The sequence below is a fragment of the Sphaeramia orbicularis genome, chromosome 13 (assembly GCF_902148855.1).
Source record: "Sphaeramia orbicularis chromosome 13, fSphaOr1.1, whole genome shotgun sequence".
Lineage (NCBI taxonomy): Eukaryota > Metazoa > Chordata > Actinopteri > Kurtiformes > Apogonidae > Sphaeramia > Sphaeramia orbicularis.
Window position 1 is genome coordinate 17,121,357 of NC_043969.1, and position 27,129 is coordinate 17,148,485.

Here is a 27,129-nt window from a genome sequence, read left to right on the forward strand (position 1 = left end):
TAAGACACAAAATTCAAAACATCACGTAGAATTTAAGGGGGATTTATTGGGCCTTCCTATGGCACAATGTACATCAACATGGAAGTGATACACAAGTTCTCAAGATTTATACAAGGACATTTTTCTCAGCTGATGTAAGGAGAAAACCAGATGTCATGAAGCACAGTTCAAATTATGTGTAAAATACATATATAATGTGGTTGCTGTAAAAACAGTGCTCAGATCGATGGTAAAACAAAGTCAGTAATGCAGTAAAAACACATGAGCACCGACGTTTGGTGCTATTACAGTTTACTTAAACCGGGAAAGTAAAAAATATGTAAATATGGTTTCATGCTTGCAAAGTCTGTCATGAAAAGGGTTGTTCCCTGGTAATGGCATGTAGCTCTCTATTTTATCAAGATGACCAACTACAGTTCTGTCAAACAAGCCATCACTGTCAAAGCAAACAACTTTGAGAGTTGTTTCAGTAAAAGCTGTCCTATCCAAATTTGTATTAATCAAAGCAGGAGACTAGATAGGGCCCCCAAGTAGTCATGGTTTATATGGTCAGTGAAGCAAAATGTTAGTCAAATGTTACTGTATAGAGAACGACAAACATATACCACAGCTATGATAAAAGAATGCATCCCCAATTTAAAAAAAAAAAAAAAATCCAAACTGGTGTAAATGAACATACTGGTATGAAATTTTTACATTCACAGTTGAATTGTCCTGTGTTGCTGGGGTGACAAAAGCGCTCTACAAGTGCAAGTATATGACAAGGTTAAAAAAAGTGCTTCCATAAACAAGAGACTGACTATGTTACATAAAATTTACAAATTGTACAGAAATGATATGAAATTAACACTAAAAATACAAAAAAGAAAATGTACAAACATGATTGAAATTTCTTTGACTTGCTGAAATCTTGCAAATAGGGCACATTGCATGACAGTAATTGCAATATTTGACAATAGTAGACTTTGTATTTCTGTACTAAGCGCATCCTGAAAGCTTTTTCAGCATGTCTTCTGTAGCAAGAAAATAGATTATTTTTTATAAAAGATAAAGTAAAAAAAGCAGCATATTTCTTTTAAATCAAACTCAGAACAAATATATTCAGTGTGGGGACTTTGGTAAACAAAACATATTGCTGAGGCATTTGTATGTACAGCATACAGCATTTTTTATATATTTGAGCAAATCAATTCTGAAACAGCCTAATAGGTAATGACAGATTTATTTACTGTGCATGGGCCACAGCACCACCATTGCAAGTTGAAACTGCATAATGTACCATAAGCTGCCAGCTGTATGCTTCAGTGTTACTCAAACTGATGATTAAGATCTGTATTGCACTCTGCCACAGACGTCCTCTATTCCACAAAGGACTTATGCATACTGTAGTTAAGTGAAATAACCTTTAGTCATCTTTAACAACAGTGTTATATTTTTTGCTGCACAAAGGTTTCAAGCTTTATGATAATCCGGGCAGTGCACTCCATCACTCTCATTGCCACTTCGGATGTGAATCTGTCATTAGGGATCTGTGGAAATGGCAGCAGATCCGGATAGCGAGTTCTCAGGCTGTCCACACCATAACCCTCCAGGATCTGAACATCACTGGCAAGTCCTGCTAAGTGGGCATTATATTCCTCCACCTTTTGTGCCAGAGCTGTTGGTTTCACATCTTTATCTGACTTTCCTCTCACTGCATAGTCAGCAGCTATCAGTGCAAGTTTGGTGGCCAGGTAGCATTTGAAACAGACCCACTCATTGGCATTTTTATGAAGATCATTCCGAGCAGCAGAGTAGTTAGCTCGGGCTTGTCTCAGCCACCTGCGGGCTTCCACAGGGTTTCCGACTGTCTTGAATGTGGGGGGCACAAAGAAACGGTGAGAGTGCGATGAACCTGCTTGGCTTGAGTAATGTTCCCTGAACTGTTGCCTCTCTGATCTATGACTCGTTGCTTCTTGGTTCCATGATGAATAAAACCTTTGAAATGAGAACTTCTCAGACTGGAAGCGTGTTGATGTAGAGAAGGATCTCCTGGAAGCTCTGTCTGTGTTATGTTGATCAGCCAAAGTTTGTTTCTCCATCCGGTTGATCTCGTTCTGTAAATGCTTGAAGACCTCAGTAGCAATATCCAGATTCTCAGCATTTTTGTCTGGATGCCACTTGAGATACAATCGGCGGATTATCTTTTTTCTCTCTGTTTCAGAAAGCTTCCATGCCTGCTCAACAACTAAGGTCACTTCTTTCAGAATCTCTGGCAATGCATGAAGCTTGAGCTTTTTTGGTGATTGTTTTTGAGCAGGTGGTCTCTGATTTTCTTTGCCAGCAAAAAGAGGAGGGACCATTCGAAGGCCAGTGGAACGACTGTCAGGACTTGTAGGCGGCGATGGAACACTGGTGTCTCGCACATGGGTGCTTTCATCTTGTCTTGAAAATTTGTACAAGTCAAGGGAGCTGACTATTTTATACTCACTGTAACCAATGTCAATCTGAAAGTACTTCCCAAGGAAATTTGTGTTTTCCTCCTCTTCTCTTTCTACTTCCTGAACAATGATGGCATATGTGTAGGTAGGTTGATATGACCCGTAAATATCTCCACCTTCAGAGTCTACAAGGTAACCCACGTATTCCCCTGGATAAAAAACATTCATGGGATCCATGAGGAGTGTGTGGTGTATCTCAGCAGGTATTGGGGTTCCAGGGAGGGGGAGCTCAAGTTTTGAAGGCTCTGTTGAGTCATACTTTACCCCAAGGTTGTCCAACTTTTCTGTGATTCTGTAGATGTCATTGCAGCCCAACATAGCAATAAGGTAGGATGTGTCAGAAATCAAATTATCTGTGGCAGACTTCAATGTCATAGCCAATGCTAAGAGAAAATTAATGTCCTTGCTATCTGAGTGTTGGATGTAAAGGTGAATCACAGCTGTCCCATACCTCTTAAGAAGGCCAGAGTTTCACTGCGGCTGTGTGGAATGGGACTACAGCCTTTCACTCTTAATGTGGTTTGGAGTTTCTCAAAACAAGACACTTTCAGACCTTCACAGAGTGCCTTGCAGAGACGTATGGCTTTTTCCTCATTAACAAGGTAGGCATTATCATTTTCATGTTTCATTATTCTGATGAGTCCTGTAATGAACTGTTCTGATGACAGCAACAACTGCAGGCGGCCTTGAAGTGAACAAAGAGCACCAAACTGGCACATTTTTGGAGAATCCTCATCAAGTTGTTCTTCAAGGATGCTGCTTAGCAATCTTGGCCTTAGTTTCTGTGGAAGCAACATTATCAGCTTTGTGTGGAAAGCATGATCTTTACCTAGGTAGCACTGGCTCATGTCAACAAGCATTTGAACACCAACATTACCGTGGATTCGGCTCTTGTAGTGTGGGGCATCATCAAACACTAAGCTATTTGATTTTGCTAATCTACCATCATGGCTGGGCAGATAAAACGTCAAATCTCTGAGATTCTCAAGGTCTTTGCGAATTTCAACTGGATCATTATGGAGAGACTTAAACAATCCAGAAACAGCCCTTTTTACAGTTCGCATTTCATTTGGGTCAAGTTGTTTGCCCTCTGAACTTCTGTAAATTCGTAGCAGCACTTCAACATACTGTTTGGTTGACACAACATCTTCTGTTCCAAGAAGCTTGAACAGCTGATGAAAAGTACCAAGTTCTAGAGGTAACTTGTACAAGTAAGGTTTGAAATCTGATTCATTATCCAGATTAATGACAACCTCCTCAGGTTTAAGCAGTTTCCATCCATCTTCCACTATAACAAAACCCACTCCACGAAGCTGATAACGAAATTCTCTTTTTTCTGCATTGAGGAACTCATAGGTGGACCTTAAAACTTTGTTACGTGTTTTCACCATTTCATCATCTGGATTGGATATGTTGCAGATGTTCTTGCAGTTGCTAATGACTTTCTCCAATGGTGGGTCAAGGTTGACACCTAACATGTTCAGTACTTGGTCAAGTTGTTCCTGTCCAGTGAGAGAGCTCTCCTCTTGTTCCTTTATACTTGATGGTGTTGCTTTTTCAGGGAGAATTGGGCAAGATGTCCAAAGCAAATTGATTATATCTGTTTGCTTGAATTTTGGATTTACTTGAGACCCACTGAAACGAATCAGAGGAAGTGTTCCACCCATCTCTTGGTACTGTGAGTGAAGCTTAATCAGTTCTTTTGGGGCTCTCTCAGGACACAGGAATGGAATCATTGAAAGCTCTTTGAGAAAGGTACCTTGGAACAGATCTATCCTCTCTGTGAAGATGTGGTTTAGGAGAACATCAACAGTTGTTTGCACTTTTTCTTTGGTCCAGCTCTCTGTTTGGGCTTTGATGCTAACCTCTTTTGCAAACTGAAGAATCTGCTGCTGTGAAACTTCATGCTTAAGACCAATGTTTCTGAGGAAGGTTATCCATGAGGATAACAACAGTGTCCCATTCTTGGGTTTTGACACTTGTTCAACTTTCTTGAAGAAGTCCCTTGGTATGAATGACTTTGCAGGTAGCATAACCTCAAACACATTCACTGTCTCATCATAGAAAAACTTTGCTGGCCTGAGCCTGTTTGAGTAATCATAGATGAATGACAGTCCCTCCAACTTCTCATAGATTTGATCCTTCATCTCAGATGATTCTTCCATTGACAAGAGTCTGTCTTTCAAATAGACAATGTGTTCAGCTTTTGCATCATAGGAAAGAGTGTCAAACTTTGGAAGCAGATGCTGAAGGTAGATTTCCAAGTCGTCAATTGGCACGCAACCAAGGAAGGTATACAGTTCCTTTAGTTGTGGACTGTCAGCAAGAAAACCAAAAGAGGCTGTGTGAGCCCATTTGTCTATGTCTGCAGATGGAATGCTTTTTGCAAGAACATAGTTTGATGCATAGTTTGCAATGCTAATGTATCTTCCACTGACAGATTTAAAGCATGGGAGAAGTTTTAGGCTCTGTGCATCCTGTTGAGTGAGGTTAGCAAGGTTACAGTTGAAGTACAAGAGGAGAGCCTCACAGTCCTTCTCAGTCAGGTTTGCTGCTCTAAATGCACTTGTTTGAATCATATATTCCAGAGCTTTCAAGACACTTGGCGGATGTTCAATGTTTGCTGTGTGTTGTGCCAGAAAGGGCAAGATGGGATTCTCTTTGACACATATTTTGTTGACAGCCAGCTGAATGCACCCTGCTTTCATTAGTGTGTGAAAGACTTTGTCATTTTGGCCTTGTGGAAATATGGCTATGCTCATCAAACTTAGGGGTAAAAGCACATCATGCTCAGGGATGACTAGCTTTTCTCTTGCCATGAATTTGGTTCCAGGTAGTAACGCCCAGTCTTTCAGAATGTCCAGCACTGTGTCGAAACTAGGTTTGATACCTGCCTGATCCTCTTTCAATGCAGTGTTCTCACTGATGAAGTTCCATGTATTCTTTAGCCAAGACTCACTGGCAAAGGTGTCTCTCCACTTTATGGGAGTTTTTGTTCGATACTCTCTGGGAAGAACAGACCCAAGTAGGTCACCAAAGCTGCTTATATCAAATGTCTTTGCAGCCCCTGCCTTTGATAAGATGTTGTTGTACTTGATGTACAATGCATTCATGAACATTTCTTTCCTTGATGGGATTAGTTCATGATATGATGTAAGGAACTTTGGTCTCTTAGACTCAAACACCTGAAGCATGTTGTCCATTGTTATCAGCAAAGGCAATCCCTCAATTTTACATTCATTCTCCTCAATGTCTTTAAAGCAGTAGTCAACCAGAAGCTTTAAGTTATGAATAAGCTTGAAGTTTGACTGTTGGAGACGGCAGGGGAGTTTTCCAACATGGCAAGATGTGTCTGGTGATGAGAATGTATGAAGAAAGCTGCGCACATCCTCTGGTGTAACATACTTTACTGGTATTCCTGCATCTTCCAAACTGAAGTAAAGGTTTGCTGACTCATCACAGCTGTGAACCAGGTTGAAACCAATATCCAAAAGCAAGGTTTTTAACCTGTAAACATTTTCAGCAACAGATTTCCTTGAGGTGAGGTTATACTCTGTGTTTTTCAGATGCTGAAGCTCATCTTGTAGCAGATTGTCAAAAAACGCTCTGCCTTTGTTTGCTGTGGATGTATTCACCCAAGAAATGTAGATGACCGAGTGCATGTCAGAGTTGTCACTGTGTGGTGCCCTGACAACAGGCAAAAGACGTTTCAGGTCTGCATGAAAACACTGGTACACTGCTCTAACCAGGCAGTACCAGTCTGGTTGTATGTCAAGTCTGTTGACTGGGAAGAAGTAAAGATATTTGCGTATAGTATCTTTAACAACATGAAGTGGTGTTCCTTGTAGTACAGTCATGGTGGGATCAGGACCTGGGAAATATCGTCTCTTCAGCTGAATTAGCAATTCCACACAAGCAGGGGCTATGAGTGATGTCATCAAGTTGTTGTTCCAATCACTCCTTACACCCACTCCATTGTCATCTCTCCACAGGTTTCTTCTGGCAGAGTCAAGAGCAAAATGCCCATTGACATGAAATGGCAAGCCAGTTTCTAATGACAGAGGCAGAAAGCAGAAAGCTCTGTGGGGTTTTTTGTAGTTGTGGCTTACACATGCAGCTACACCTCCACGTGGAAACAGTGTTATGTCTTCATTTTTGTGAGCTGAGATGACACCTTTTGAGACATTTTCTATGTTTGGGAAGCCAGATCGGTTGCAGATCATCCATGTGGTCAGGTTCCCATCAGTGTCCTCTATGTCCATTGTGTAGGTTATCTGTTGGGCGGGAATAGCAGTGAGCAGTTTTTTTTTGGTCACACTATCAATCACTGAGGCATGAAACTGTTTGCGTTTTAACCGATCGCCATCTGTTATTTTGGCTGTCACTGAATACAAGACTTTCAGTTCTCCGGTTGCATTTTCAATTTCACAGATTGATATTTTCTCCATGTGGTTCAGGAACATGAGAAGTTCTGCACCATCTGTTTTTAGCTTGTCCAGAAGGTTTTGTACCATTCTGTCTGATGCTGGAACTGAACTTATCTCTGATGTCTTTGCCATGTCTGTAGAGCGAATAGGAAATCTGAACATTGTGCTGCGCTCTAACTTAAAATGAGCTCCCAGGTAGAGATTAAGAACATCTGTAAATTGTGATCTGAAGTCAGAGTCCAAATCTCGAAACATTCTCCCAGGGCTCACAGACGTAGCACCAGGTGCATATTGTGCATGTGGATCAAAGATGCACAAAATGTCATTGTTTGAGATGAAGGAGGGGCAGTCAGTGATGTGATAGACAGAGTTGAATCCAATGCCATACTGACCAGTTTTCCCTGGATTGGCTTCTTTTGTTCCTCTTCCAAGGTTCTGTATGCCTCTGATATCATCCTCTGTGAAAGGCTGGTTATTGTAAACACAGAGTGCAGGACCTTGCATAGGAATCCATTTATCATCAAATATTCTGTCGGCGGGGTGTGTCCTTGGATCAAAAACAAAGTAAATTTCTGTAGCTTTGGCATCATCAGCATTTTGAAGCAGCTCTTTTAGCATTTCCTTTTCAGATGGATAAGCATTGAGAATACTTTTAATTCTGCTTGTGAGTTTTTCTTTCTGTCCAAACTCACTGCCAAGTCGAGTGAAGCAGACATTTGAGGCATATCTCTCTAGGGCTTTGTGACGTTTTGGGACTGCACCTAATTTAACTGCAACCTCTCTTGGAATATCTCCATGACAGTATTTCACAGAGGAGTCTCTCACCTTAATCCAAGGGCAGTCATTGTAGCACAGTGACTTTGATGGCTGCAATGTCAGACTTGAGTCAGGTAGAAGAATTCCACCATATTTTGCTTGGCAAAACTCTTGATTTTTGTCTCGTATCAAGCTCCATATTCCTTCACTGATAATTCTGCGACTTAGTTGGAAATTCTCTTCAGTCAATGCCTTTCGTCCACATTGTTCCTTCACAATTTCAAGAATTGCAGAGAAATTTTCTACTGTGAAGCTTGGCTGTACCCCAACATTTTCAAAGAGCTCACGACAGCTGTTTTTGTATTTGTTGGGGAGCTGGTAAAGATGTGGAGCTGCATCAAAATTCAAGTAGAATGCAACTTTGCAGGGATTTACATATGTGTTTTCAACGAGTATGGAGTTGAAGGTTTTCAGTTCCTCAGTAATTTGTTCCTTTGCACTCTCATCCTGTAGCATCTCCTCATGTAGATACTTGTAACAGGCATTTGTTATGTTTTCTTGATACAGGGTGACACCATCAAATGACTGAGACAGTTTCTTGAGTTGCCTGATGACCAGTCCAACTGAGGGCTTTCTTATTAGACCAAGACAGTCTTTTACTGCCAAGGACATTGCACCACAGCCTTTGAAAGATGGGGAGTTCTCATTCAAGATTGGCTTTATCAAGCATACTGTGTCCTGATATTCAGTTGTGAAGAGTTCCCTTGCAGAAAACATAGTTGATGGGGAAAAGTCATTTCCATGCCATGGTAGTGAGAACCCTGCAGGTCTTGTCAGGAATGGAAGAAACTTGATGTCTTGTAGCTTTTCTAAGAGCTCAGTATCTCCTGGGTCTTTCATTTTCAGTTTCTCATCAACCAGACTAAGTAGTATACTGCTCCGAAAGCATGCAGCTGTGTGATCATTCTCATTAAGATCACTCACAGACTGAGTGCGTTCAATGAGGTCTTCCCATGACAAATCATCCTTTACCATGCCTAACTGCACAAGCTTCACTAAACACACAGGGTTTAGGTAGTCTTTGGAGGTCCCTTCAGGAAATCTTCCATCATCAGTGTTGTAGAGTTTAGCAACTCTTCCTTCTGGATGAATGAGTCTAGAGGGCAAAACCAGTTCCTTATTGGGGCCAGAACATGGAATACAAGGAGTAACCCTCAGGATTGAAGCAAAATCCTCCAGTTTCTCATTCAAGACATAATGCATCAAAGGATCTCGAAGTTCTTTGTCAATTTCCTGTATGTGAGGGAAAAACACATCTGAAAAGAACTGCTTTTCTGTCAGGGTGTTTTCCATTAACTTTCCTTTACATCCAGCGTCATCAAATCCTTCCTTGACCCAGTCAGGCAGCTCAACAGCACAGAGGTTTTGTGACCCACTCTTCTTGAGGTATTTCAAGAATATCTTGAAAGCAGCAGGGCCAATGTCTGGCCTACAGAGCAAAGCATCATCGAGGAATCTAACAAATTTGATTGACACCCAAGTTTTTCCATCTGAGAAAACCTTTGCCCGTTCACTGTCCCCTCCTTTGGCTATCTCTTGGTAGACTCCCTGGCTGATCAATGTGAAGTCATCATGCACCTGACTTGGATCTGGCCATGCTGCATAGTAGTTGTAATCAAGCAGTTCTCCACTTTCAGCCATTGAACGCAGCATTGTGAGTGCTGCCAAGTAGGCCTGGACAATGACATGTCTCATGAACACAGAGTTCCACTGGCCTTTGGTATCGGTCTTCCAGATCTCTTTGCGGTTGGAAGTGACAGCAAAGCAGCCATTGATATGGACTGGTAGGCCAGTTTTGATTCTGAGAGGTAAATAGCAAAATACCTCTCCAATTGGTGTAGTATTTGTCTTTACTGTCCATTTACGATTATCTTCCTCCTGAAGCAGAACAGCTACACCTCCGCAAGGCACTAATCCAAGCCTTTTCCCACTGTCACTGAGGGAAAATTTGAGTGCTTCTGCTGCATCCATGCATGAGCAAATGAGCCAGTTGGTGACCTCAACTGCCTTTTGGGGCATGTCATCAGTGAGTCTTCTTGTCTGAATACCTTTAGCAGCCATCTCAAAGTACTGGTTTGGATCTTCCTCTGAACCCCTGAACAAAGGGGAATGGAGATCAACAATGCGTTTGAACACGTTGTGGAACTCCTCTACCATAACACGTATGATGCAGCCAGACTTTGGAACATCAGCAGGTACCTTGCTGGTGCTTGCTGCCTTTTTCATAACCTTTGCTGCTGATTTCAGGATACTCAGAGGTCCATATGAGGCTTTGGATGACCAAACACTTTTATTGATTACAACAACATCTTGTGCCCCAGCTGGATTTGGTTCTTCAAATTTTAGGTATTTTAAGACCATACTTCCAACATGTTGAGTGAACAGAATGAACCGGTGACCACAGATGCTGAACTCATCAACCAAGGAGTAGATGTCTGTGGTGTTGTAGTATAAACTACTGATTTCACTTACTGTGGCTTCTTGCTCTGTTCTGAAAGGGAGTCTAAACAATGTACCATTGTATTTGTATGGAGAGTCTTGAGCTAGAGGAAGCTGACAGTTGAAGACATTAATAAATGGTTTGAACTGATTGGGAAACTTCCTCAACCGCTTCTGTTGTTTGCTCCAGTTGATTTTGATCCCTGGATTTGAGGCATCTCTGATGTGTTTGCTGATGTGATTGATATTGGGGTCAAACATGATCATAAATTCTCTGCTCATTATGATAGGGATATCAGTGATGTGATAAACTGAGTTGAATCCCAATCCAAACTTGCCAACTTTATCTGCTTCACATCTCTTAACTGACCCCCCCAACCTTGTGATGTTCAGGAAGTCTGTGTCTGAGAATACAGAGTTGTTGAATGACCACAAGGAGGGTCCATGGCAAACAATCATTCCAGGGTCAAGAAGATTCTCTCGAATGTCTGTGTTTTTTCTCATGTCAATGAGGAAACTACACTCTGTTGCACTTGCATCATCAGCATTCTGGAGAAGCTCCTTAAAAATGTCTGCAACAGATGGATATTCTTCCAGAATGTTCTTTATTCTCACTGTTAAAGGTTCTCGCTGGCCTGATTGTTCAAATCCAAGGTTCTCTGGATTTATCAATCGTGTGCTCAAACATGGAACCTTCAACCACTCTGCAGTTTTCATGGGGATGTCATCATGGACTAATATAATGGGTTCTGAAGCATCCTCAAGTAGGTCATTTAAATCATCTACTTTGATGTCACAATAGGTACATTCATGAATGGGTTTCATAGCTAATTTGCTCGGGTTCTTGTAACAAAGAATGGGCACATTCATGTCAATATCTACAGGTATCTGATTATTGTAAAGCCATCTTAGGATGTTAATTAAAAGCAAGATGTTGTGTTTGCTTTCTTCTTTTGTCAGTTCTCCTTCAGCTTTTTGTTGGATACTGCTGATGACTTCAAAGACATGATTTGGAACAACCTCTTCAACTGAGCCACAAAACTTGAAGAGCTTGTGAAACTTTCTAATTGTCTTTGGCAAGGAATACAGATAAGGCTGCAAATCTAAATCTGGAAGTGGCTTTAAGACAGTTTGGCCAGGTGATGAGAATGTCTTTCCTGTCCATACCCAGTCAAAAGGAAGTGACTTCATTGCTTCTCTTGCATCCTCAAGATGAGCTTGCATGAAGCCATATATCTCAAACAGAATTTGTTGGAACTGATACCAGTCTTCAGTGGTAAATGCTTGAGATTTGTGCCAGTCATTCACAGCTTTCAAGTGCTGTAACACCTGGTCGATGTTGGGATCTACTGCTAGTTTCAGGGCCTTTTTCATACCTGCAGATGTGTGTTCAACCAGTGCTACTGAAGATCCCACCAGCACTGCATGGGATATGTCACACATCTCTGACAGAGAACAAATATTAACAGTATCTCCAACCCAAGCTAGTGACTTTGGGTATGTTGGAGGTCTTTCTTTACAGACAGGTACCCATTTCACCTTAAGCAATGATGTCTGAGCGTCAGCTGATTTAACAAGTTTGGTTTGTCTGTTTAGTATCTGAAAGAGTGTTTTTGCCTTTTTGACAATGAAGTCCCAGTCAGGTTCCTTACTGTTTTGTAGTTCCTCTATCTTCTTTGCCACTTGGAGTACTTCTTTTTCACTCAGCTGTACCTCATTTCTTAGTCCTAGCTGTCTGAGTGAATGCAGAATATCAGGAGATGATGTGAAGGTATTTGTAGGAAACCTAGCTTTCTCTTCCATGTAGAAAAGACTCTGCAGAATCTCTAACCCTGGATCAAAGAGATCTGAGGCGGCAACTGACTTTCCGCATGGCAACTGAATAAATTTAAGACTGGAAAGCCATGAAATTACAGATGAGTTTTCATTTTTCAGAAATGCCAGATGTTTCAGTGCCCAAAGCATGATTTCTGTTATCTCCTTTGTTTTGTAGAACCCCTTCTCAATATCATGAATAATTATCTTCAAACATTCGGTTGTTTTCACCTGTTCTACATTCATCATCTTAATAAGGCGGATTGACTCTTCATCAGCACAACCCACAAGGTTCATGGATAATTTCACATCTGGCGGGTACTTGGCTCTGTGATGCAATGCCCTGGCTCCTCTCAATGATATGAATGCTGAGACACCTTCAGAAGAGGTCCCAAGTTTCTCAAAGATGGAGAGCTCAAGTAAGGTGTGTTTTTCTTTTTCTGTAATATCAGACAGTCCTGCAAGACAATTTCTCAGAGCAATCTTTTCCTTAACTGAGAAAGAAGAGACCTGACTGGCTAATCGTTGTGTTGGCAATCTATCCATGATTTGCAGCAGCATACCAGGAGAGAAAGGATGGATGTAATTCTTCAGAAGAGGGTGTTGCAAACATGGATCCAGCTTTTTTACCACTGTGATTCCAAGCTTTTCCATTATATCTTGAAGGCTTTCAGAAAGTGGAGCCTCTTCCTCATCCACAAGAATGATGGGGGATGGAGTTTTGAGACGCACAAGCTTCACCATGTCCATGTTTTCCTCAAGTGGCACAAGTGGGATCAAAGGCATGTCTTCAAAGGTACTTAGTTCATCAGCAAAATTTATGTATAGATGTTTCCAAACCATTTTTAACCATGATACTGTTGGATGCTTCAACTCTTGGTTTCCAGGTTCCCACTGGACAATGAAGTCTCTAGTGGGCCAGGCCATTGACAAAATTTCTTTAATGAGTCGAGCTGATCGCTCTGGAGTCAACACTTGTAGCTGAGTGCAGGGTCTTCCTGTTGAAACAAACAAAAAAAGAAAATTCATCAGAATCAGTTCATGTAAAATGACTCCCTCTGTATTTATTTTGCATGAAAAAGACAAAAAATTGATAAAAAAATGGATAATTGGTATTTTCACACTCATGCTTTACATTATAGACAAAAACGTGCAGTTATTCTTGTACAAATCACACAAACATACATATACACAGTAACAAGCACTGCAAATCCTAAAATTCTGAAGCGTCATGTGCCCTGAAATAACAAAGGTAAGTAGAATAAGTAGACGTGTTTTAGTTATCAAATCTTGTGTTAAAAGAATGTTCAACATATGTATATGTTAATACAGTATACTATTTTATATGTTAATAATGTCATTTTTAAATCTCCACAAAAATTATTGAAATTTCCACTATGTTCATCCACAGATTAGTTATGGTTAACAGTCAGAATAAACTTCACTCTTTGACACACTTTGAAGTACATACCTGAGCACCCCCAAAGATACTGCTGCACTGTAATTCATAGTGACATATTTGGAACACAATTGAGAAGAAAACAATGATTTGTTCTGAATTTTTTCCATCCTATTTGTATTTTAAAATCTGAAATCTTTGAATGTACCCAATGACTGTGGACTAAAGAAGGCACATTGCTTATAGGACACATATGTGCTTGAAATGTTTTTAAAACATTTACAATTGTACCTATTTATTTTCAGGGTATGATATAATAGAAGAGATGGTGATGTCAGGATGTGTGTTCCTGCTCCCTGCTACCATGTGATGAAAGGTTTATTCAAAATTGAAGGTCTGAAAGAGGTATTTTGATGGTACAGACATTTATAGGCAGCTTAAAATTTCAAATGGATGTAGGATGCTTTTGTATGTGAAGTTACTGTAGATATTACAAGTGTGACAGTGCAAATAGGGAGAGGCAGTATGATTATTTATTTCTTATGGACACCAGTAATTAATGCTTGATAGACAATGCAATATTTCTGTCAAAATTGAGAAAAGTCAGTTTGATATTTTTATAGTAGAATTGTAATATTCTCTGTGCCTTTAATTTTGAGTTGGGAGGTCGTGTCTGTTACTCAGCAGATTTTCCTTCAGCATTTCCTCTTGGTTTGGCTTGTAGCCATTTTGTCGTCGTTCTGGTGGAATATGGTATTAACTGCACTCAGGGTTTGATCTCATGGATCGAAAGGAATGTGCGACACAAAAACTCTTCCATGAATAAACATTCAGGCACACAAAATGGTCATAAATAAATCTATCAGCAGTGTACCACACTTAATTCCCCCCTGGCACAGGCAGAGTAAGGTGACCCAGCATTACCACAACATGGCTTCAAAACACTATTGTCAAAGGGACTATGTGGATTTTACAATTCTAGTTTGAAAGACATTTTATTATACTGTATAAAGTCAATGATTTTGTCGGTATTTAATGCTCAAATATATTGTAAAGATTACAAAGAACTTTGTCACAACATTTAGAACAATATTACATAGGATTTTAGATAAGTCTCCTGGTAACTGTGGTTTTGTATGCACACATCTACATATTTATGTATTTACCTCTACTTTTAGCTGCTTTCTTCAGTCTGTCCATGACTGAAGGTTTTATACTTTCCAAGATGAACCGACCCTCAAGTCCAGGATACAGAGACCTGAAAACAAAGCAGATAAAAACAATACTATGTGTACATGTCAGAAAAATAGGTTTACATAAGATGAATTTCCACATGAACGGATATGAATCAGTACTGTAGAACTGGCCAAGAGTTTTTTGTTTTTTTTTTTTTTTTATTTGGAGCCACCTCTAGCTGCAGCAAAGCTGCCACTATTCTTCCAGTGGGCCATTAAAAAAAGACAGAAAAAAAAAACAAAACAATTTATATTAACAAAAAACACCCAAATACCAGTAATAAACAAAACAAAAAGAAAACATATTTGAAATGTAACCCAAAAAAGCAACTGAAACTGAGAGTTTGATTAAATCTTGACATATACTTCCCTATCCAAAATAAAAAGCTTGTCCAGTTCTTTCCAAGATTCTTATGGCTGAACAATGTCCAAAAATATTTATGTTGTGATTATTTTAATAGACATTACAGTTTGATTTAATGGGAATGATAATGTCTGCATTTCATTCTCAAAAAAAATTTAAATAATGATAATGTGATTTTTACTTGGGTCTGTACCAAACAAGCATGCTTCCTTACAACTAGAGATAATCATTTGTGTTCTGGTGCTGACACTACAGAAATGCAACAAAATACATTTGCATTGTGACATTTTTCTTATTCTTTGTTAAAAAATGTAGCATCTGCAATCTGAATATTACAATTTTGATGATATTGTAATTACTTGTTCAGCCTTGTTTGACTCATTTAAACCAGGTTAGGGGTAAAAGGTTTATGCATTTCCATGAGAGAATAATAATTATAATTCTATTTTGAATCATGTTGAAAGTCAGTTTACTAGAAATAACATCTTTCACTCTATCTGTACCTGGGGAACTCCTCTGATGAGATGTAAATTGCATCCTTTTCGCTGACAGAAGATGAAAATGTTGTGAATGTCTCATCTTGCAGAGGCAGAAGCTCCAGTCCTATGAGATCATTGTAATTGCCGTCACTAAGTGTGAACTCCAACAGTGACAGTTTCTCCTGTGTGGGACCTTTGTGTTTGTACTTCCTGATAACCTGCCGCAGCAAAGATGGAGTCACTTTATTCACTTCAGTGGACTCACTTGTGTAGGCAGCTAAGACCGAGTCCACAGAAGCAGGCACCTTTGCCACCTGCATTCCTGAGCTTTGGAGGTAGTTGATCACAGTCTCTGAAATGTCCTCATCTGTGTCCAGCTCGGAGATCACAGCCTGGTCCACCCTGATCCAGCTCTCATTGAGGGAGTAAATGACCTCCTGTTGCAGCAACTCATTAAAGAGCGGTTGAAGGATGGGTTTCCAGCGGGACTTGACCTGTTTAGGGTCTGGCCAGGCCCCATAGGTTCCTATGGGGGACAATGAAAAGTCTTGGTCCTTTTTAGTCTGTACCCTTTTGATAGCCTCTGTGATGAGGGTAAAGTAAGCCCTAGGGATGACGGTGATTATAAGCAGCTCATTCCACAGAGCTGCTGGATCTCTCCACTGGTCAACTTCTCGCCACTTGATACTCCTACGGTTGTCTGTAAGGCCAAAGAAGCCGCTGACATGAACTGGAAGCCCTGTCTCACTCTCTTCACCAGGGGGAAGAGGAAGGAAGCAAAAGGCTCGTCCTGAGAAACCGGATGTGGCACCTTCATCGTCTTTGTCGATGACAGTAAGTGGCATGGCGATCCCAATTGTGGGCATGAACTTTAAGTCGTCTGCCAAAGAGTCTAGTTCTGTACAGATTCCTCTGCTCCCAACCCCATTACATACCAGCCACGTCATCCTCTGAGTCTCTTTGGCTGTTTCATCCTGAGTCTCTATGTTGACCTGGTAAGTGACACATGTGATGGTAGAACTGGGAACGCCATTGCTGTAGCTGTCTATGGCTTGACCCAGAGTCTTCAGTGCATTAGGTCTTTCAAGTTTATCATCAGTATTTTCTGTTGCTGTAACCTGAAACAGCATTCGTTCTGTGCCATCCGACTCCCGCACATGCAGGGAAATCTTCTGAACACTCTTGAGGAAGAGAGCCACTGTGTCTGCATCCGCTTTGAAAGACTCAAAAAGCTCCAAAACCTTTTCTTTGTTGTAAATGTTGCCACTGAGCTGGGATGGTTTCATTCGAAGTGGGAATCTGAACAGTGTTCCAGGAAAGCTGCCATCCTTGATGGTTTTTTCAGAGCTCCCAAACATCCCAATGTAAGGAGCAAACTGATCAGCCAGCTCTGTAATCTCTTTGATGTCTGTCTTCAGGTTCCAACACTGACCCGACTCATTCACCCCAAAAAGGGTCTGATGTGGGTCTAGCATGGCGATCTGGTCTCCACTGAATATACTGGGAACATCTGAAACATACAGAAGAAAAAAATAAAAGATCTAGAGAAAAAACTTGGATATATTAAGGCTTCTAGAGCCTTGAATGATGGACCATGAGTTAAATGTTTACACTTCTAACTAGTGTGTTGACCTGTGGGGATCCACGAGTTCTAGATGTTGTAGTTTTTATGCTGTATTTACGCGTATTCATGCATGCTGTACCGCATTTGTCCAGCAGTCACCACCAAAGCGTTCTGGGCATAGCAACATGACTGTAAGGCTATTGTATTCCAAAATTACAAATATGTCCCAAAATATTGGTCCTATCAACTTGCCGTTTTTGCTACTGTCTTCTTTGACCAAAAATACATAAGTATGCCAAACTGCAGCAGTCAGCTCTTTCCAGATTTTGTGTGAATCCCTGGACACACACACAAACATGCACAGAGGCCACCAGATGATGGGGATGTACATCCACTTTCATGCAGTCAAACAATACTGAAGTGTCTGCAATATATTTACTCATCATCACCATCATCATCTTAAATAATAAATGATATTGTCCTCACCTGTTATATGGTACACAGAGTTAAAGCCAATACCAAATCTTCCAACTTTCAAAGGATCCTCTCTCTTCCTGCTTCTTGCAATCTCTTGAATCCCATTCCAGTCTTCCACCGTGAACACAGCATCATTATAGACATACAACGCCGTACCTGCAATTCAACAAGTTTAAGTCAGATTATTAGAAACAAGTTAAGACAAAAAAAACCAAACACATAAAATAAAGCATTAACATTAACAAACAATATCAACAATGTTTCTTTTGCTCCTCAGGTCAGAGCAGAGGATCAGCTACAGAACAGCTGCTCAATGGTACTTCAGCTCCAGAGATAACTATGAACATAAGGACTTGAACTTACACCCTCCAATTAAAGTTCAGTCTCACTGATCACTGGGCTAACCTGCACAACTTAAATTGTATTAACTACGAACCTTGATGCTGAGCCATATCAGGTGACCACAGGGACTCCACTCCAAACTCTGTCTCATCGTACATAAACTTGACTTCCGTGGCTCCAGCATCCTCTGCATTCTGAATCAACTCCTTCAAAATAAAACATGAAAGACACACTTTTAACAGCATGATAGTTAAACAAGGTTGATAGTTTTATCTAAAATGGTTTAAAAACAAATGATGGGTATCATTACAGGGTACAGCCCCAGTGGGACTAATAACACTGCTACTATTCATGGAAATAGAGCTGATGCCTGCAAGTAAAGCCAAGTAAAACTTTTTCTTTTTATTTTTGTGCACGCCTTACATATTTTCCCAACCAAACAGTCTAAAATATCCAATTTTGCCTTTGGGGAAGGAATTCTAACATAACAAGCTGTTAGGACAAGAAGTTATTTTCATATCAGGCAAAAAGACCAGGGAAGCTTTTGCATGTAAGCTCAATAATAACTGCACCTTTCATAAAAAGGCCTGTCCATGTTGCTAATTTTTAATACTAGTAGATTCCATATGTATTACATGGCACTTACTTTCAGAATCTGTCCACCTTCAGGGTACCTTCTCAAAATATCTTTCAGAAATTCAACTAGCGGTGGTGTAGTCTGTCCAAACCTCCCTGTGAAAAGTACAGCGTTAGTTTCAAAGATGATATATTTGTGTAATTGAGGATCTGTTGTGGTTTTCATCGTACCCCCTCCTTTAAGTCCTCTCCCCTGCAGTGAGACTGATACTTCTGAGCTCCCGGGAGGCACCAAGGTCCCGATCTGCACACTGTCAGACAGCTAAGGACAGTTGACATGGAGACAGAGCCAAAATTAACATATGACCAGAAATCACTTTACTGAGAGGAACAGTTTGATGTGGATGGCTTGAGCTTTTATGCTCAATGTCAATAAAAAAGCTAAGGAACAGCTCAATATGACCATTATGAACAGTGAACTCAGTCACAAACTGTTTGATGACTCACTGGGTTCATTGACCAAACAGTCAATTATAATGAACATTAATGTCAACAGCTTGTCAACAGTTTTAATGTCATTTTTATGTGAAACTAAATGTAGAGGTGAGATCCCTTGATGAACCATGCTTTTTATTCTCTTTCTTTTACTCTAGCTACTGTTTTTGGACAGCTTTATTGCACGCACTAAGTACAATGATCACTGAAGACAAAATCTCTTCCTGGGGCATATTTTAGAATCAATGCAGCAGGGAGCCAGATCCGGCTCCAGTCCTGATAGTGCTGCTAATGCTGTGCTTTGGGGCTTTTCAAGGTGACACTGTGACCCACTACACTCAGCAGTCTGTGCACATAAACATACTGCCTGGGAAGCTGAGCACAGGCAAAACTCACAGTCATCATCCTCATCATGATCAGCACAGATTGCAGTAATCATTTGTTTATGTCAGGCTGACTTTTTTTTTTTTAACTCTTAACACCATATTCTTGTCTAGAACAGAAAGTTTAAAAAAAATTTTTTAATATATTTAAGTATATCTCATGCCCTGTTCATTTAACATTCAATCACAGAACAGTTAATGCTTTGGTTGGACATTATCTCTACAAAATGACGATTAATGTCCATCACTTTAAAGGGGTTTTGTTCATATGGCTATTGGCCTAAAGGCTTTATTGACATTTACAATGACGAATTCTTTTGAAACTCGCAGAGAACAAGTCAAACTAGCCTTTCAGTGTCTTCTAAAAAGCATACCATTCCTCTACTAAGTACAGTGTCTGGCACAGTGCCTTGTCCATCAAATAGCTGCTCATTTTTATCAGACAGAGCTGGAATGCGACTTGTAATCTATACATCTGCAGGGCAAAGTGCTTATCTTTTGACTTTTTTCACTCCTGCAACAATCTTATGCTACAGTTTTAAACACTGTGAGACCAAACAGAGGTTGGAATTCATTCATTTGTTTTTTTAAATTGCTTTTGGACTGTAGGACCTGAATCATATCACTCTGCATGTGTTGCTTGTAGCTTATTTTTGTGTAGCTATGAGATCGGGGGGGGGGCTCCCAAGCAATGACCACCACCTGGTGCTGTCCATCAGCTGAGCCCCAACACGCAAGGTCAACTCCAGTCATGTGAAGTCATACCCTGATGCAACCATCCAAAATCACCACATAAGCCCTGCACAGGACATTTCCATCCCAACTGTGTGTACGTCCCATGATGTACCTCATATGTTAAAAATGCTAAAATGCAGCACTAGGAGGCAGAGGTGCATAGTCATATTACCCATGGTATGAGTCAGATCTTTTACAGAATCTGCAAATTGTTATCTGAGCTGAATTTATGTACCGGAGCTGTTGAACATGAACCATGGAACCTTAGTCATCACAGACAGAGAGAGAGAGAGAGCGAGAAAGAGACAGACAGACATAGATAGATAGATAGATAGATAGATAGATAGATAGATAGATAGATAGATAGATAGATAGATAGATAGATAGATAGATAGATAGATAGATAGATAGATAGATAGATAGATAGATAGATAGATAGATAGATACATACATACTTACATACATACAAACATACATACATACATACATACAAACATACATACATACAAACAAACAAACATACATACATAGATCACAATGACAATAAAAAATTTAACCAAAGAGGAAGAGTGTCTGCACAGTGTCTAACAATGAAGGCACTGTTAACATTTTAGGTCAGTGTCACATTATTTACCCTGCAGTTATGACAGGGCCGCTTTCTGTTGCTGGTAATTAACTGCTATCAGTGAAAGAAACCTCAGTTCTTTCTTTTGTTTGTGTGTTACTGGTGAAATGTCACAGAGTACTGATAATCAAGTGTTGTTGGGTAATTACTGAACACCACTGAGAGAACAATGTAATTAAATTGCAGTGGGTGATTGCAGAGGGGGTTGTATCCTAGTCTCTTATTGCTTATTTCCACCAGTATGTACAGGAGTGATTGCTGATGAACTGATCAATATCAAAACCTGACAAAATCTGACAGTCAAAAAATTTGACCCCCTGTGAAGAGACTGAATAATCTTTAACTTTATTAGAGAATGGGTAAATGTCAAATTTAACATGTGTATAGGTAAATCTAGAACAGAACATCATACTAAAAAACTACAGACAATGCTAGACACAGTTTTATTTCATAATCTTTTATATTTTTCTCTAAATCATTCATTCCAATCCCATACTTTTCCATCAATCTTACAATTAGCATATATTTATTTGGATCAAATTTGAGTAATATGGTTAACATCGGGGTAAGAGTGTCAAGACAGGCTCTATTCATTTAGCAATATCTGCTGAAATTCAGAGGATTATTTTGTTTCAAGGTTCAAGGTTACTTTATTTGTGCCCGTGGGTAGATTTGTTTTGCAGACGAGGTGATTGCTTTTGGCATTACAGCAAGACATACATTGAACCTGTTAGGCAGGTACTTGATCGAGCTTCCAGACAGGACAAAAAGGGCTCAGTGTTCCACCATTTATCAGTATAGCAGCATGGATAAGTATAAGAATAAAATAAATAAATAAGATCAAATAAATAAAAACAAGATGCAATAAATTCTTCTGTTTGAGTTTTTATCACTTCTCAACTGCAGATGAAATCAGTTGAAATTTGCAACATGTTAGAAAAGTAATAAAAAACTACTCTGATGAAGTCATTTAAATAATTACATTACTGGTTAAGTAGTAATCTGTAACCTATTGCATATCAATAGTAAACTTTCTAACACAGAAAACGGAAACAGAATCTATAAAAACAATGTACAGTCTCAAACACACAGTGAAGGTACATGAGGGATCTGCATGTTTCATAACAGTCAACTAATAACATTTTACTGCTGATGCTAATATGGTTATCTGTGGGCTGCTGTGGTGCAACAAATAAAAGCAAGCAAAACATACCACTTTCCCATTGTGGTTCAGGCTTTGCTCTTCGACAGGCAGGTTTGTCTCCTCATAGAACAGATGTTTGATATCTCCAACAGATGTGGAGGGAGACACCTGGTAGGACTTCAGGCCAATGTAATCATGACAGACTGTCACCCATGGCAACCTAAAAATGCATGCATAAAATTAGTTTTAGGTTTAAAAAGGGTGTAAAACATTATAAAGTACTTGAACATTTTGGTAAGTTGCTTTGTAAAATGAGGATTTCTATATAAGATGATTTAATATCTAGGGAAAGTGAATACATTAAGTATTACCATTTTCTAAATTGTTTGGCACACTTATGGATCCCTTGCTTTTGCACTATTTAGAGCTGATATATTACATAGTCGATGTAATTAAACATCAGAGGGAAGTGTCATATTTGATCTTGACTCGAGAACATGAGCATCTTACTTACAGTCATTATTGATAAACGGTCAGGTTTGGAAGATATATGAGAACGGACACCTCACCAGGTCCATCTGTTAATGGTGCATTAGTGCCCTTTAGACGCTGTCTTAGACACAAGATTTTCAAAACCTTCACTTGTATTCCTTGATCTAGCCTACAGTAGGATTCCTGCACAGCATGGTGAGGCGATACCCACTAAAAACTGTCAAATAAATGAGGTTGAAACTGTCATGGATGACTTTGTCCTATTCTCTATCAGTTTTTTTGTTGCTGGTCACTGCCTTTATGACCATTTCACAAGACTGTACCCAACGTAGGACATAAAACAGAGCATCTATTTAAAGGAACACTGTGAGGTTTTTCTTATGTAAGTAAAAACTCGTGTCCTGTCCCCACATTAACAGCAATAAAGCAAAAATATTCTTGCTCATTCAGCAGCGGGGCTGGGACTCACACTGTAAAAAAAAATCCTCTTGTTTTTACGGAAAAAAACTGGCAGCTGTGGTTACCAGAACAACAGAACAATACTGTAAAAAACACATCCAACTGTAAACATATTTACAGAGTAACATGTAGATTTAACATTTCAAACATGTAGATTTAACAGTTTAAACATGTAGATTTAACATTCTAAACACGTATATTTAACATTGGATTTAAATGGTAAATGGACTGCACTTATTTAGCGCATTTTATACACCTTCATGGTGTCCAAAGCCACCAGATCCAACTGGGAGCAAAGTAGGGTTCAGTGTCCTCCATGGACATATGGACAGTCAGAGCCAGGATTCGAACCACCAACCCTTTGGTTATTGGACGAGCCGCTCTACCAACTCTTCCAACCCATTCATTTAAAAGTTTAAAATGTTACACTGTTAAATGTTTACTTTTTTATAACGTTTTTATTTTTAACAAAAGCAAAAAAAAAAAAAGCAAATACATCATTATTTCAACATTATGGTCTTGCAATTTAAACGGCACCACATTATTTTTGAATTTACAGTTTTATTTTCTAAAAACAATAGAAATACATCATTTCTACATACAAATGTGGTTTTGTTCACATACTCTTCCTGTAAAAACTGAAGCTATATTTGATTTAATCGTTAACACAAAAATATTTTCCAAACTTTGCATTATATTGTCACTTACACTTACAGTTGTTTTATGTTACAATTTTAAAACTTTTTGGTGCTAATTCTACAGTCTTTTTTTTTTTTTTTTTTTTTTTTTTTTTTTTTTTTTTTTTTTTTTTTTACAGTGCATGCAACCTAGTCCACAGTGGAAATAAGGGGGAGGTGGGTGTGGCACAGGATGAATAAAGCCTTATAATAATCCTTGATGAACCTGAGGGTAGGAACAAAACTACCAGAGTTTTCACTGTTAATGTGATAGTCCCTACAGGTGATCTTGGACAACCTGAAAATCAAAACCTGGTTATTCTCAAGGTGCACTAATCTGTGTCTAATATTAACTAGTATGGTCCTAATGTTACAGAATATTTTATAGTACACATAAAACTCACCATGGGTCTGGACAGTGTGCCATCTCGTTGCTGTTATGTGTCTGTGTACACATTCATCGGACTATCTTCTGCTCCGAGCGCATGAATACTCCACCCGGAAAACGACTGTCGCAAAACAAGAAATCTGTTATTTCCCCCCCGAAACACCTGTCTGTCAACTATAAGTGACACAAACAGAAAAAAAACCCTATCTGGTTTTACAGTTAACACACCCAGGGTTCATATGGATGTAGTGACAGTATGTTAGAGGCTCCTTTAAACCGTGTAAACCGGCTCTGTTTAGCCTCTTTAGGACCGTTATCCCAACAAACCCCACTCACTTGAATCTGTCCGGTGCGCTCCCTTCACGCTCACTTCGGAAAGCTGACACATTTCACGATGTTCAGTGTTCCTGGAAACAATAATAACAACAACAATAGCAGGTGACATGTCCCATGAACAACATAGTGATTCCTTCAAAGGAGATGTTCTAATAATAATGAATTACACGGCGAATGATGGCAAGAAGCGTGGAGCCGGGGTAAGAGGTGTCACTCCGCCGTACTTCCGTGTCTGGCTAAATCCTATTAGTTAACTCAAGTGTCGTACAAACAGAGACAACCTCTTACCGATATTTAATTCTGATACACATTTATGAGCTATATTTTATCTTAATTTAATTATTTTTTGTGGTTTTTAAGCTCCCTTTATTGAAATATAACGGTACGACAATATTGTGTTTCACGCATGCGTAGTACTTTCAATATTAACTAAGCTACTAAACCCCTGAAGCAAACATTTCTTCTATTACTTTCTGCAAAACAATTAGTATTTATACTTACTCTTTTTATTGTTTTGTATTAGCTTGTCATATACATGTTGTGCAGGTTTATTTCTAGTTCAGGTAAAGTGACAAGGGCTGCAGAGATGATGAAGAGATACAGAGCTCTCACTCTGTCATTTTCGATCAACCTCGAGTGCTAAATACACAAGATGAACAACAATAATAATGATGATGAAACTGGAAGCAAAGACCCCTTCACTTTCATATTCAGGTGGTTATAAAACTCTTGATCACATTATGAGCATCTGCCAAGTCAATTTAAAATATAAATATTAAAGCTGCATAACTATACTCATGTGAGATATAAAATGTAGGTCTATAGGCTATAAAAATACATTTTGTAACAGGATTTATAGGCTATAGGTACTGCTTATCTAACTCTAGACACTCAGCAAACACTGATCAATAACATTAAATTGAAGCTCTATTCTTTGCTCAATGATGACTTGCCAAAGTCTCAAATTATATTCACTCTTCTTGACTTTTATGGCTAGACTGTTAAATTTAGTGGTTGTTTAGTCACTAAATGCAAAAAGTGAGTGCAACTTGTGATTATGTTTGTCTCTGCTTGCTTGGTGCAGATTAGAATGCATATAGACCTATAGGATTGTCTAAGTTTATTCTTCCTATCAGATACTTGCTGTGAATGGGTGATGAGGCCTTACACTTTGACTCAGTCAACCCAAACACGTCACTGAATACTGTTACTTGGAAGGTGCAGGTCATAGTATAAAGGCTTACATCTGTATTTGTTGGCATGTCATTTTGGTTCAAAAGAAACCAACTAGACTATCTGCATCATTTCTGTAGGGCATTATCTACACTGCAGGTTTTAAGATTAAATATAGTGATATGTTTAATCTAAACAAATATGGGGCCTGCAGATGAGTGTCCTGCTGAACTGTGGGATTTGTAGTCACGACACCAAAAGAAAGGCTCAGACACCAGTGCTGCAGTCCATATTAACATGTGTAGACACTTAATTGGCTCTAAGACTCAGGCCTATCCATCCACCACAATATAAGTAAGGCCTGTCTATGGATAAAACATTTGAACTGCGTCGGACTGGAGGTTATATGAAGTGAAATGTGTTTTATTGCCCAGTTCCTTGCATACCTTGGATGTTAACCTTTTCGGACATTAGTCTGACACTTTGGTACCCATCATCCGTATGCAAAATCTCTTTAACGTGTTGAAAATGTACGTACGCAGGCCTACGTACAAAAGTGATATCATCACCTCAAAGTCAAGGACTCTCAGCCATAAAAAATACAGATGAACTAATCATTACAACATTTTAAGGCTATTGGGTTTTCCCAAAACATACACCAATCTGCTAAATGCCACCACTCACAGAAATAAAACTAGAGCAGATTATTCTACCAAACAGCGCACTGAACCCTGCATGATGCAAAAATACGTCAAACTTACCAGAGTCCAGCATCCGAGTTTATACTAGAGATGACACTTTTAAGGATTCGTTTGATTCATCCCAGAAAGGCATGTTTTGTTTTGCAGTCTTAAAATATCTTTATCCTAGTGCCCCATCGCCCTGATAGCCTACATCTTTAAATGCCGCATTGGAGAGAGAGAGAGAGAGAGAGAGAGAGAGAGAGAGAGAGAGAGAGAGAGAGAGAGAGAGAGAGAGAGAGAGAGGATACTCACATGAGGACAGCAGCATCAGTGCAGCATCTATGTCCTGTCCCCTGCATCATCACAGGCCAGCTCCTTTAAATGGACACATTAGCTTTAAAACTTAGGATACGGCACCGTTCATGAATTCCCTCAGCAGATGCCTCCACCTCTGGACAGTTTCATACCGCAGGATGGAGCGCACAGGTTTCTTAAAGCGACAGATGGTGGTCAAACACTGGTGGGACACACCACACCAGCGAATGGGATGGGCAGAATAGAATAGAATAGAATAGAATAGAATAGAATAGAATAGAATAGAATGAGGTGGCAGAGTGTGGAGTGTGCACATAACTTTATTATAATATTTATAAATATGTCATCTAAAAAACTGAAAAAGAAAGGAGTGAGGGAATGAGAATGCATATTATATTATATTATATTATATTATATTATATTATATTATATTATATTATATTATATTATATGAAATATGTCAAGGTCAAAACTGGGAAAAAAAAGACAGAAGTAAGGAAATTTTTGATCCGCATTGACTGTAACTACTAGGGGAATAGAATAGAATAGAATAGAATAGAATAGAATAGAATAGAATAGAATAGAATAGAACGTTGAATCATGTGCTTTTCTCTTAATTCAGATATTGTGGGCGTATTTTTCATTCTGTAGTGCCGCTATAAAACCTCATTCCACTAGATGGAGACAACACCTAAGCTTACCCTCCTGCTTCAGAGGGAAACATTTTATTGTAGGAACATGTTATGACCACTAGGTGTCTCCTGACAAACTGATGTGCAGGTCACAGGTATCATGTGTAATTAATGTCGAC

The 27,129-nt window shown here is 39.3% G+C and overlaps 1 protein-coding gene across 1 annotated transcript; it reads right to left on the bottom strand.

Moving 5' to 3' along the window:
* Positions 1 to 26: 26 nt before the first annotated feature.
* Positions 27 to 24,363, bottom strand: sacs (sacsin molecular chaperone). The gene is given in 11 exon segments (XM_030151637.1): positions 27 to 2,938; positions 2,941 to 12,975; positions 14,543 to 14,634; positions 15,479 to 16,964; positions 17,505 to 17,651; positions 17,932 to 18,043; positions 18,484 to 18,569; positions 18,645 to 18,735; positions 21,865 to 22,015; positions 23,828 to 23,932; positions 24,148 to 24,363. Coding segments are annotated over 10 exon segments (13,764 nt in total). The 5' UTR covers positions 23,881 to 23,932; positions 24,148 to 24,363; the 3' UTR covers positions 27 to 1,427.
* Between the last annotated feature and the right edge of the window lie 2,766 nt (positions 24,364 to 27,129).